The 12,943-nt window shown below is 39.3% G+C and overlaps 1 protein-coding gene across 1 annotated transcript in view; it reads left to right on the top strand.

Annotated features, from left to right (window-relative positions):
- The first annotated feature begins 10,196 nt into the window (after positions 1-10,196).
- Positions 10,197-12,943, top strand: part of LOC140136614 (uncharacterized) — a 3,694-nt gene continuing 947 nt past the window's right edge. The window contains exons 1-3 of the mRNA XM_072158298.1: positions 10,197-10,287; positions 11,480-11,635; positions 12,364-12,497. Coding sequence (XP_072014399.1) covers positions 11,500-11,635; positions 12,364-12,497 — 270 coding nt within the window. The 5' untranslated portion in view covers positions 10,197-10,287; positions 11,480-11,499. The remainder of the gene's footprint in view (positions 10,288-11,479; positions 11,636-12,363; positions 12,498-12,943) is intronic.

The raw sequence follows: 12,943 nt of genomic DNA, 5'->3' as shown, positions 1-12,943 counted from the left end.
GTCCTAGCCTTTGAAGGCGACGTTGACATAGTAGCAATGATGGGATACCCGCATTGATGGGATACCCGCCTTGGGCATGACTTCATTGTTTGTGACCTTGTGTTTCCAGGAGATTTCAAGAATGCGGCGTAGACATCTCAAGTGAAATACTTGCAGCTTCCGTTCTTCTAGGTCGTCCATGATTCACTACCATAGAGGAGCATGCTGATTACACTTGCCTTGTAGACCGCCATTTTTATTGTATTGGTGAGCTGTTCTCCCATACTTTCTTAGATAACCTGGAGAGAGTAGAGACCTCCTTGCTGATCCTTTTGTTGAGCTCATCATCCATCCAGAGATAGATCATTGTCTGTGGCAGTAGAGCCTATAGGTAGGTGAATTGATGAACTACCTCAAGTTGCTGATCACTGATGATGTGGATTGATGGTGGAGCTATTATCCCATGGCGATATTGGTCCGATGGTGGCCCGATGTATGTTCAATAATGGCCCAATATCATTTGCTCATGGGCCCAAGATTGGGCTTGGACCAAATATTGGGCCTATATTGGACCAACTTAGGCTGCCACTGTGATGCCAATATAAATAAATAAAATAAAAAATCAGTTACTGTAGCTCAACTTCAGAGTGGGCAGCTATCGCAGCATCATCAGCAAATAGCATGTCTCTAATCAGTACTTCCCTTATCTTGGTCTTAGCCTTCAGGCGTGTAATGTTAAAGAGTTTACTGTCAGATTGTGAGTGAAGGTACACTCCCTCTGTGGATGACTTGAAGGCGTGCTTGAGTAGTTGGAAAGAAAATGCCAAACAGTGTTGGTGCGAGTACGCAGCCTTGCTTTACTCCACTTTTGACACCAAATTCTTCAGACATTGAGCCATCAAACTGGACTGTATCATCATCCCATCATGGAAAGAACGAGTTATGCTGAGTAGTTTGGGTGGACAGCCAATCTGAGGAAGCATCTTGAATATACCATCCCTGCTAACAAGAACAAACGCCTTGGTCAAATCAATGAATGCCAGGTAAAGGGGTTGTTGCTGCTCTCTGCATTTTTCTTGCAGTTGCCGTAGCGAGACGATCATGTCAATTGTTGATCTCTTGGAGCGGAACCCGCACTGTGATTGTTGGTTCACAGCAAAATCACAAATGACCTATTCCAATTGAGGAAATATGATGGAAAGAGCCACCAAATGTCCATTTAGGGAGTGGTAAAATCCAAATTTTGCACCAAATTTGAGCTGTTTTTGTTTTGTTTTGGGTTTTTTTTTTTTTTTTACATGCGCATATTTGTGGGGCTTTGGGGGCGTGAGCAGGGCGGCAAAAAAGAAACTAGCGAATGCCTATAACCCCCCCTTTTTTTTTTTTTTGCTCTTCACTTTTTCAAACCACCGATAAAATGGGTCAACCCTTTCGAAATGTTGATGAAGCGGGCGTCACAGTTTATCTTTTCCGCAGCCCCCCGTTTAGGATCGGCTGCGGAACGCCACTGAAATAGGCCTAGGTCTAAATTTCAGAAAATGCAAACGTATGGATGCCATTAATTTCAGCTGGCCACCCAGTAAATTATTTTCCCTAATCGCCCACCCAATAAATTATCCTTATTTACCTCCTTACTTACCCCCCCTCAACCTGCCAAAAATCGTTTGTCCCTTCCCTACCGACCTGCCAAAAATCCCCCCCATTCCCCTGCCAAAATATCTTGGCCCCCACCTATAGTGCACCACCCCGGGGTAGGCCTATGATCGTAAAAATGATCAAAATTCAAATCTTAGTACCTTTGTCATTACCCACAGTCATTGCCATAGATGTACTAACATAGCCTGTTAGTGGTTCAGCCGAAAGCCGTGTAGGCCTACTTTTTAAAAAATATAGCTACATGTATTTGAATGAGGCTTCAATTTCGTCAATCACTACTGGTCGATTACGATGACATTTCGGTTCAGCGGTTCTAAGAACTTGGAAACTTTTCTGATGAGCGTTTTGATCTTGTTCCTCTTTTAGACTTATTTTTTACCAAATCTGTGGATTTTAAACACGTTACCATGGCACAGCGTCATCATCCCTATATCTTCATGTCAAAAATTGCCGTGATAGTACGGCGAATTCTCTCGTTTTTAAATAGCTACGCATGGCGATTTTGTTCGAGATAGGCCGAGCGACTCAGGCTAAGCATCATACGACTTATCATATGAGATACCACCAAGTTTCTATTCTACATATTATTACGATTTGCGTACATGCTCTAGTACCACATGTAGTGTTGCTATTACAAGGAAATTCGATTTGTTTTCAGGTAAAACCCAGGTTTTGTTTTTAATACACTAACTTGAAATTAAATACACTAATTAGCGGCCATTGTTGTTGGCTCTGGAAATATTTTTACTGGATTTTATGCGTAACAATTTTTAAATCGCAGGTTGAAATTGTGATATATTTCATTTTGAGAATTACAATTATATAAAGGAACATTTAGCCCATTCACCTAAGATCCAGGTGTTGTATAGAATATAATCAATCACAAGTCTATGTCACAATGCATATGTAAACTTTCTTTATCCATGTCAACAATAGAATATTGATCACCAATGGAGTATGGAGCTGTATGAAAAAATATTTATAATATAGGGTGTTGACATTGTGCATGGCATCAGAAGGTAGCGAAAATATATGTTTCACTTTTTTAAAAACTATATATGTATAGCTTTTATCAACCTTGCACCTGCAAAGTTTCAGGTTCGAATTCCTAAAAATAATGGAGTTAGACTCATTTTTACCAAATCTGTGGATTTTAAACACGTTACCATGGCAACAGAAGAGAGCGAAAATATATGTTTCACTTTATTTTACTATATATGGTTAACTTTATCAACCTTGACACACCTACAAAGTTTCAGGTTCGAATTTCTAAAAAATAACGGAGTTATGACTCATTTTTACCAAATCTGTGGATTTTAAACACGTTACCATGGCAACAGGAAATCACGAAAACACGCGTTTCACTTTATTCTACTGTTTATGGTTAGATTTTATCAACCTTGACATATTTGCAAAGTTTCAGGTTCGAGGTTCTAAAAATAACGGTGTTAGACTCATTTTTTACCAAATCTGGATTTAAACACGTTACCATGGCAACAGAAGATAGCGAAAATATATGTTTCACTTTATTTTACTATATATGGTTAGCTTTTATCAACCTTAACACACCTGCAAAGTTTCAGGTTCGAGTTTCTTAAAATAACAACGTTAGGCCGTATAAAATTAATGTTTTGGTTCTCGTCCAGAGGATTTTCATGAATTGATGAGGGAGGAGGTGTTTTTTTTTTTTTTTTTTCAATGTAAAATTAGCATTGTCAGTAGTTTACGGTCTTCTCCAACAGTGCTCGAGGAAACGATGAGGTCCTTTTTTTTTTTTCAAATGTGAGATTCTGAGGGATAAACCCCCTAGAGTTCCACAAAAAGACTTGGAAATGATGCTTGTTCTCTAATAAACTTATTTATATGTATGAAGATTTCATAAATCATTCCAAAGTCTAAAAAATTGAAAAATTCTATAAAAAAAAAAAAAAATCTGACAAATCGCAGAAATTGAGGAGGGAGGGGACGAGAACCAAAATATTAATTTTACACGGCCTTAGACTCATTTTTTACCAAATCTGTGGATTTTAAACACGTTACCATGGCAACAGAAGATAGCGAAAATATATGTTTCACTATATTTTACTATATATGGTTAGCTTTTATCAACCTTGACACACCTGCAAAGTCTCAGGTTCGAGGTTCTAAAAATAACGGAGTTAGACTCATTTTTACCAAATCTGTGGATTTTAAACATGTTACCATGACAACAGAAGATAGTGAAAATATAAGATTCACTTTATGTTACTTTATATGGTAAGTTTTTATCAACCTTGATATATCTGCAAAGTTTCAGATCCAAGATTTAAAAAAATAACGGAGTTAGACTTATTTAAAACCTTTTTTCCCATGGTTTTTCATCAAAATCACAAAAATCATGTTTTTTTTGACGTTTTAGCTAAGATTTTGGTCACGTGACTTGTAAATGAGAATTGGTATGCCCAAATATGGCATCATTGTTGTGTTAGCTTTCCAAATAACCACATCAAGCAGGCCACCTAATGTATGCAAACAGCAGACAACATGATGCACACTTTTGGTGGTCCGCTTGATTTCCAATACTAGCAGTCCACCACATATTGACAGTGATGCCAACGCCGCGCCTTAGGCGCACAATTGGGCTACTTGGCGATCACTTGCCGCTACTCAAAAAAGCATGCCGCTACTTGTCTAAAATTGGGCTACTTTTGCCAGTCTCAGGCCGCGGCACTAATTTGATGTATTTTCCTTTCAATTTAGCCGATTTATAAAGGTTTTGAGTCTTTGAAGCTCCAAATTGAAATTACAATGGGTTTTGTGACCATTTATTGATCGGTCAGTAACTTCCCAGTAAGTACCGGAAGTTTCAAAGTCAAGTGCTTTTCCGCCCAATTGGGTGTTTTGCGTTCTAAATTCGGATAAATCCGCCCAAATATCCGGTATTGGGCGCTTTTTTGGAAGCTTAAAAAATTGGGCTACTTGAGACTCCTTTACCGCGGCCTGGCGAGTCAATGTGCCGCGCCTTGACGCTGAAAAGTTTTGGCAACACTGCATATTGACATCTAGTGTCACACCAGATGTCAACATCTGGTTGTCAACTGGATGTGCCTAAACCGGAGTGACACTGGATGTCACATCCAGTGGACCACCAGTGGGCATCCAGTGGGCATCTGGATGCGCGAAACGCCTGTGAAGGTTAATTTCAACCAATCAATTAGCTAAATTGTAGTAACGAGACTAATTTTTGATGCATCTGTGACGTCATTTTGACAGAGGGTTTTCAACTTTCTAAAATCTGCCGGTTTTCCCCGCTTAGAAAATTTTCGTGGTAAGTATTTCCTGAATATTTCATAAAATGTACTTTCTTTTCAACATAAATCTCAAGAATATTTAAGAATTAGTCACTTAGTATGCATTGAGGCGCTATTTGATAAATAAGAATCTTACTTTGTGTGATTATTTTGCCATTTTTCGGTTCGATTTTTTGGTGAAAATTCTTCAATGGGGTTTCCCTATGCTATACCATTGTGTACATTAGCAACACGGCGTGATTCATCGAAGCCAAACGATGAACTGGTAAATTAAGTATGAATTCATCGTAGTTGTGAGCATATTATATACGTATAACAGCTTATCTCTCACAGTAAAATAGTCTTCATTTTTACGACAGTATTGCATGTCTTGTTGACAACTTTTGTACACTACAGTACACGACCAAACAAGCATGACAAGTACATGATTGTAGTATAATGAGTAAGCTTTTATACAAGTACCGGTACATGACATGTGTAGTATATAGCCCTTGTTGTACGACAGTGTTGGTTGAAACTGTTGAATATTATCTTGTTCTATCTAGTATAGTTCCAGTAACTGTAACTCGGCATACGTACCGTTGATGTCATTAGGTTTATGATAAAGACTGAAGTCTTGCTGGCAGGACTAGTTGTAGCACAGGGTAGCACAGACTACAGACAACAGTGACAGAGAGTACAACTAGTAAAAAGTAAGCTTAATTTCCAGAAAACCAGCAAACGTCATATGTCAAATGTCATTATACTCTAAAACATGTTTACACACGCCTTGCTCAAGAACTATAGGTTTGAATTTGCACACGATAGATACGCATTCGATGCTAGAGTGCGTTGCTATCATTTTTCGGTCTGACGGCGGTGCAACAGAGGTTATAAATTTATTCTGTTTTAAATGTGGAAATTTGGATGAAAGATTTTGCTGAAGTGTAATTATAGCAATATTTTTGATGCAATCGCCTGTCGTGATAGGCTGGCACTGAACTTCCGTTGATTTACATGGTGTCATGCTTCAGCGAATCCGACTAGATTTTGAATGGTCTAGCCTAGAATGTGAAGCTATCAGTGAGCAAATTCTTGGCTAGACTTCTCGAGCAATTATTTAACACATGCCTTGGCATTTGTAGCCATATTCATCATATTGTAATATTTATATAAAAATAGATTAACACTCCGATTCAGTTACGATTGTCTTGTTGCCAATTTAGTACAGACTACAGAGAGTGTAAATATCAAGTAGAAGCTTAATTTCCAGAAAACCAGCAAACGTCATAATGTCAAATGTCATTATACTCTAAAACATGTTTACACACGCCTTGGCATTTGTAGCCATATTAATTTTAGTAAAGTGAAGACAATATACCAGCGCCAAAGCGTGTTTATACTCAGGACTTCCTTCCTGATACATGCTTGCCTCAACAGTTTGAGTATAGTTGCACGTGCACGATCCTGGAACCTAGGATAGTTGAGTGTATCGTATCACGGTACGATCATTTGATGTGTGTGTTTAACCCTCCCCTCCCCCACATTACTGTGTTATGAACATCGCTGTACTGTACGTGTTCAACCAATATATTTCCATCGTTAGGGTCAGTAATTTGCAATCAAGTGCGAGAATCCTTTTGGATCGATTCTCCCAGTGGAATTTTGCAGTTATCTCACCACATAAAAACTTTGCATGATAAACTGAAATATTCAATTTTGTTGACGATCATCGAATCTTTGCGAGACAATGGATTCTCGGACGAATTCTCACCGGATTCTTACCGAATTTATGACATGACATGTGGGAGGGCGAGTTAAGCGCAGCGGTAGTTCCCTCGCTTTGCACCACTGAGGTCCCGGTTCAAGCCCGGCACGGCCCAGGACTCATGTGCATTTGCTTTATCCCGATCCATGCTCGCTCTAGCAGGTTTTGGTCCGGGATCGGCCGGCCTCCTGCTTTCAAAATCGGCGATTAGTTGTTTCGTTATCATTAACGCTTCCTTCGCCCAATGGAATTTGGGGAGCTGCAGAAAATGGGTGGATGTTAAAATCTAAGTGCGGATAGGTTTGTGCCGGGTTCGGCTGCAACTAGCCTAGTTGATGCGATCTGATTGTGATGATTCACCACGCAGCGAAATTACAGCGCTTTGAATCCTCTGGAAAAAGCGCTATGTAAATTACGAAATTTATTTTATTTATTTATGTATCGATCCGATTCCGGGTATTGATTTAGTTTCCCTGCTGTGTACAATCTACTGGTAATTATTTTACCAGGCGATGTCGATGCGGAACATGAGTTTACAATATTTTCTATGTGGTTGACGTTCATTTATCATGGGCAATAAGGGATGCCCTGAAATTAATTTTAGGTCCAAAAGGAGGTTCTGAAATAATATGTTAATTTTCCTTTTTGCTTATTATTGCTGTTATTGGTTTACCGAAATGATTTTATTACAATTCAAGCACTCCCCTCATCCTTGGAAAATGTGGTGGACTTGTTGGGAATTTAAGCTGGGATTACAAAATGTTCCACAGCCTAGTTTATCATGCAATCCTAAATAATAGGACACTTGTGGTCTTTTCATTTTTCTTCCGTACAGATAATTTAAGCTTTAAGTTAACACAGATCGGTAATCATGGAGAATGACCAGAACTACAAGCAACACAAGAAGCAGAAGAAAGACAAGAAGGTCAATGGAGAAGTAAGTTTGTGTTAAATGTTACCGATGATTGATAATCGCTATTCTAATACACCTATCCTCCTGACTGTATACTTTGGCAACAAAGAGGAAGTTTTGATAGTGTAATTCTTCTTCTTTCTGTGTGATTGGAGTGTCTATTTAGTTATACCTGCATACTGAAGCATGGACGGGTATATTGCCATCTTCTGAATGGCCCCAAAATGGACTGTTCCATTTCATTTACATACTCCCTCTGAAATGGCTGTTCCATTTAATTTACATACTCCCTCTGGAATAGTTTTCCCTAATCATATTGCATAGCCTCACTGTGAATAAGAGAGACTGACAGTAGCAATCTATGGAGAGTAAGAGAGACGACTCCCCTGGTAGGGGACTTTTTACAATTTCTTCATTTTAAGTGCTACTGCTACGAGAGTGCAACCTACATTAAATTAAAGCTTGTGACTTGGACTTTCACTGTTTACACATTGTCCGCCCAATTGTCTGACTTTTTACAATTTCTTTATTTTAAGTCCTCAGCAAAAAAGGACTGTAAGTTTGGGTACACCGATAATGCAGGTATAGCCGTATTTGTGTACAAATATAGGGCCCTCTAGTTAAAACTTGTGTATCAATTAATTTAAGTGCTTGTCACCAGCGTGTGTTTGACTCTAGACTGCGGAACTCTGTCCTCAATGATAGTCAGTCACTTATCTTTTGGTCGTTATATGACTATCATTTGAGGACTGAGTTCTTACCATACATCTTCCGAGGTGTATGTAGTTTCAGACAATAGCTTGGGATTATTGGGGCAGAGGTTATCTTTTGAATTCTTTCATGACCACTGAAGCATATAGTCAAGCCTGTCAAGGACACTCAGCGTGAATCAAAAGAATGTCAAGGTCATAAACACCAATTTGGTGTACTTCCGCGCCTCAGAAAATGATGTGTAAGGTTTAGGACTAGTTTGAATCCCAGTCCCATTACTTTGTTGTGCCCATGGGCAAGGCGCTTTGCCTCGATCACCCTACCCAGGTGCAATAGGAAGCTGTTAGGGGTAGTCACAGTTGTTGTACTGATGAACCATGCGCTATTTAGTTTCATAACCTTAAACTCAAATATCTGATTCTTAATGCACTTTCCAAGTACCGTATCTAGTACATCTTTTACCCCCACACAGGTAATGTGTGAAAATCATGGAGCTTGTATTTTTTGATATAAATTACATACTTAGTATTCATACACTCTTAGTACCACATAGCCAATCAGAAAAGCTGTTAGATAAATACGCAGAGTGCATTAATATTGTATAATTGCACGGGCGCGTACTACGCAAAGTGCTTTTGCACATGTTCCCATCACGTAGGATTGATTCATTTTCCTTAATTGCGGGTTGATGCATATATATTTGGTCGTATTTTCCCACATTTTTACATGTATGCCTCCACCGCGAGGCATACTGTTTTTGCAATGTCCGTGCTTCCGTCCATCCGTCCTTCCGTCCAGATGCGATATCTCGGGCATGGATGGGCGGATCCCGGGGGCGGATTGACTTCAGATTTTCAGGATAGGTGGGTCATGGTCAAAAACCCTGGCTACTTTTTTTTGGGTGAGGTTCAAGGTCATATACTGAGGTAAAAGGTCATTTGAAGTCAGAGGGCCCATTTACCTCTTTTCTCGGAGACTGGGGGTCGCACGTTCCTCAAACTTGGTGGGTGGGTGCATCTTGACCCCAGACAGAACAAGTTTATATTGGTTAGTGGGTCAAGGTCTCCTGATGTCATGCAGTGGTCATCTGAGGTCAAATTAGCCAAAATAGTCATATGGCCATGAAACTTGGTAGGTACAGTCACCATTTTGAGCCAAATTTTTGGAAGGTCATTTTGGGGTCACCCAGGGGTCATCTGTGGTCAAATGAGTAAAAACTGTCGTATGGGCATGAAACTTGGAGGGTATACAGTCAACATTCAGAGCCTATTTTTTAGAAGGTCATTTTGGGGTCATCCAGGGGTCATCTGAGGTAAAATTAGTAAAAACTGTCGTATGGGCATGGAATTTGGTGGGTACAGTCAATATTCAGAGCCAAATTTTTGGAAGGTCATTTCGGGGTCATCTGAGGTCATCCAGGGGTCATCTGAGGTCAAATTAGTAAAAACTGTACAGTCAACATTTAGAACCAATTTTTGGAAGGTCATTTTGGGGTCACCAGGGATCATCTGAGGTCAAATTAGTATAAACTACTATATGGGCATGAAACTTGGTGGGTGCAGTCAACATTTAGATCCAAATGTTTTTGGGTTATTTTTGGGGTCATCCGGGGTCACCCAGGAGTCATTGAAAGGTTGTTTTGGGGTCATCCAGGTGTCATCTAAGGTCAAATTCAGTCTCCTCTTTTAGGCTTGAAGCTTTGTATCAACTTGTGAATTCCACATCACTCCCTTTGGTGGAGGCATCACGGTCGACACACAGCATCGAAACCGCGACATCCGAGAACCGCGGTCCATCTAGTTTAGTGTTGATTCATGTAATTAAAATGAATTAAAATTGTACTAAAATATTTGTTTCCGTTTTATTATTTCAGGAAAAGAAGAGGAACAAGATATTTTAGTGAAGAAGAAGTATTTGCGCTCATAGAATTTATTAAGGAGCCAGAAAATGGCAAGGCTTTATTCAGCGCTGCCAAGCACAGCAGTGGGAAGGTAATGAATGATAATATAATTTTCTTCTCTATATGTCGTGTTTACCCGCTGTTGTACACATCGGCTATCAAGTTGTGATGGGCAAAGTCTACCATGGTGTACCATGCCTGGTGTACCATTGTTCATGGTTCCTCATCAGCAAGAGGCATTGCTGCAAGTGTATGTTGCAGTGTCTGGGGCTCAGTGCCACAATCACAAATGCAATGAAGTATCCCCATTTGATCATTGCTCATGGTTCTTTTGCTCCTATTGGTTTGACTCCTTTACCTTTAGGCCTGTCATATGTATGGAAGAACAACTCAAGTTCATCCTCTGTGTCTATTGGGCATGTGAAAAATAGCATGTATGAAAGAATCAACCCAAGTCCATGATTTGAGTCTTGTAACACATTGATTGAAATCCAGTATGTATAAAAGTCCACTTGTAACACATTTATTGCTGAAGAGTGACTTTTGAAGAAAAAAATGGGTTTAATCAAGGAAAGTGTGTGGTTTATATTACATGACAGAATGCTTATCAACATTATACATAACTGTGTGCTTTATTTTGTATTATCTTACTAGTGGTAATCTCATTCCAACATTATTGTCTTTGTATATGATTCAAAAACCACCCAAGTCCAGAATTTAAAATGAACCCCACGAAGTCCCTGAAATGCTAATCGTCATACCTAATACAGTTTAACCCACCCATTTGCACGTACAACTTACCATATTGACCATGTAAATCTAACTGAAGGAAATAAAATGGATACACAGGTTTTTTTCTCAAAATCACTTCCCATGGACTTGGGTGGGTTTTGGATTCATGTATTCAATTATAATATTGTAAAATTGTAATTCAATTTAAATACATTCCCTAGCCTTTAGGCACATGTAGAAAGATCTTAACTTACCACCAGGCTGGGAAATAAGAAGTGCTGGACCAGGGGCTACTTTGTAAAAAAAAGCCACTGGTTCACGGGTTTTTTGTATGGAACCAGGGGCTATTTTCAATGAACCAGGGGCTATATTCGATGGATGGGAAAATTTGTTGTGTACATTTTGATACCTCACTCAATCAGGATGGGAAATAAGAAGCACCAGACCAGAAAAAAATAGCCCCTGGTTCACGGGGTTTTACATGGGACCAGGGGCTATTTTCAATCATTACGTTTTGTTACCTGGAGAGATTTGATCATTGTTTTCCTTAGGTTGAGAAGAGAAAGACGGCATGCTGGGGAGAGCGGCCAAATATGTACGAGCAACCTCCCAGGCCCCAACAGAAAGAACAGGGGAGGAGATGCGGACAAAGTGGTCCAACTTAAAGACTAATGCATTACGATACGAAGATTTTACGAATAAGACAGGTGAGTATTGAAGTAATTATAGGTTAATAATGTGTATCACTTGTTGGGAGTGAAATTGTACAAAATAATGCCTGCATACTGGGTTTTGATGGTCTAACAGAGGGGTGCATTAGACGTATATCAACATCTCAGTACAGGTGCATACATGAATATTTTGCACAATTTCTCGAGCAACAAGTGATATGCATTTATTAACCTATTTCACAAGGGGGTGTATGTGGTCCCTGTGTGAAAATAAGCACAAAAATTGTTCCCCACAAGGAAATTTCCTGTGTGCTTGATTATATTTACACCACAAGTATACTATGGTAAGTATATTAGGACCCCTCAAGGAGGTTTCCATTAGGGTATCTGGTACGTAGATGCACTATTACACAGTACCTCCTATTTAGGTACCCCATATGTACCCTGGTGTGGGTAAAAGCAGGCGAGACTCGTGGTTCGAGAACTGCCTTGTTATAACAAAATTGTCACTAAAAATGTTGGAAAATAGAATCAAATATAAATGCAGTATTTCTGCTCAAATATTGAGGAAATGAAGCTCATACAAAGGAAAAGGTATGATTCAATACGTGAAATCCAAAAGCTCACTTTAATAGGTTGAATGAGGTAAGATAAGTTCTCACGGAATAAATCCTTGTTTTCTCTTTAGTTGTTAAAATTATTGTGCAATTTCAAGGTTTATCAAAGCATTAATTGCATACATTTTATTGTTATCCTTTCTTCAGGAGGTGGACCACCCTTTAAGGGGAATATCTTGGTATGTCAAAAGGTGCTGGAGGTATGTGCCCACCAAACCAAGCACGGGATCACTTCCCAACATCGTGGGGAAAGCGACCCATTTGGCTTTGATGGGCCTCAGGTAAATATTAATATGAAATCAATTATTTTATGTTGCCATCACAACCAAGAGTTAGCATAATAATTAGCGCTAATTTGCAAAAATCCACTAAATTTACAAAATAGATGCTAATAGCGCAATTATAGGCAAAATATTAAATTCTCGATCATGAGAGCAAACTTGGGTATGCGCATATATTTGCGTCGAGCGTACTACGCAAAGACCGGCGCTTACGGCGCAAACACAGCTTTTGAGAATTGACCAATCACACGATCGTTGCTAGGCAAGGTCAAGGTCAAGGTGCGATTGTGTTATTCTATGAAAAGTACGCTGATGCAGAAGGTTCATCCTCTCATGATCGAGAATTGGTTATTTTGCCTATAACTGTAATTTATGCATACTCACTAATTAGCCAAATTAGCGCTAATTAGCAAATACTCTGATAATAGTGCTTGTATTTTTTTTTT

This window comes from Amphiura filiformis, chromosome 16, assembly GCF_039555335.1.
Source record: "Amphiura filiformis chromosome 16, Afil_fr2py, whole genome shotgun sequence".
Lineage (NCBI taxonomy): Eukaryota > Metazoa > Echinodermata > Ophiuroidea > Amphilepidida > Amphiuridae > Amphiura > Amphiura filiformis.
The sequence above is the reverse complement of the archived record's forward strand: the minus strand, read 5'-3'. Positions and strand labels throughout refer to the sequence as shown.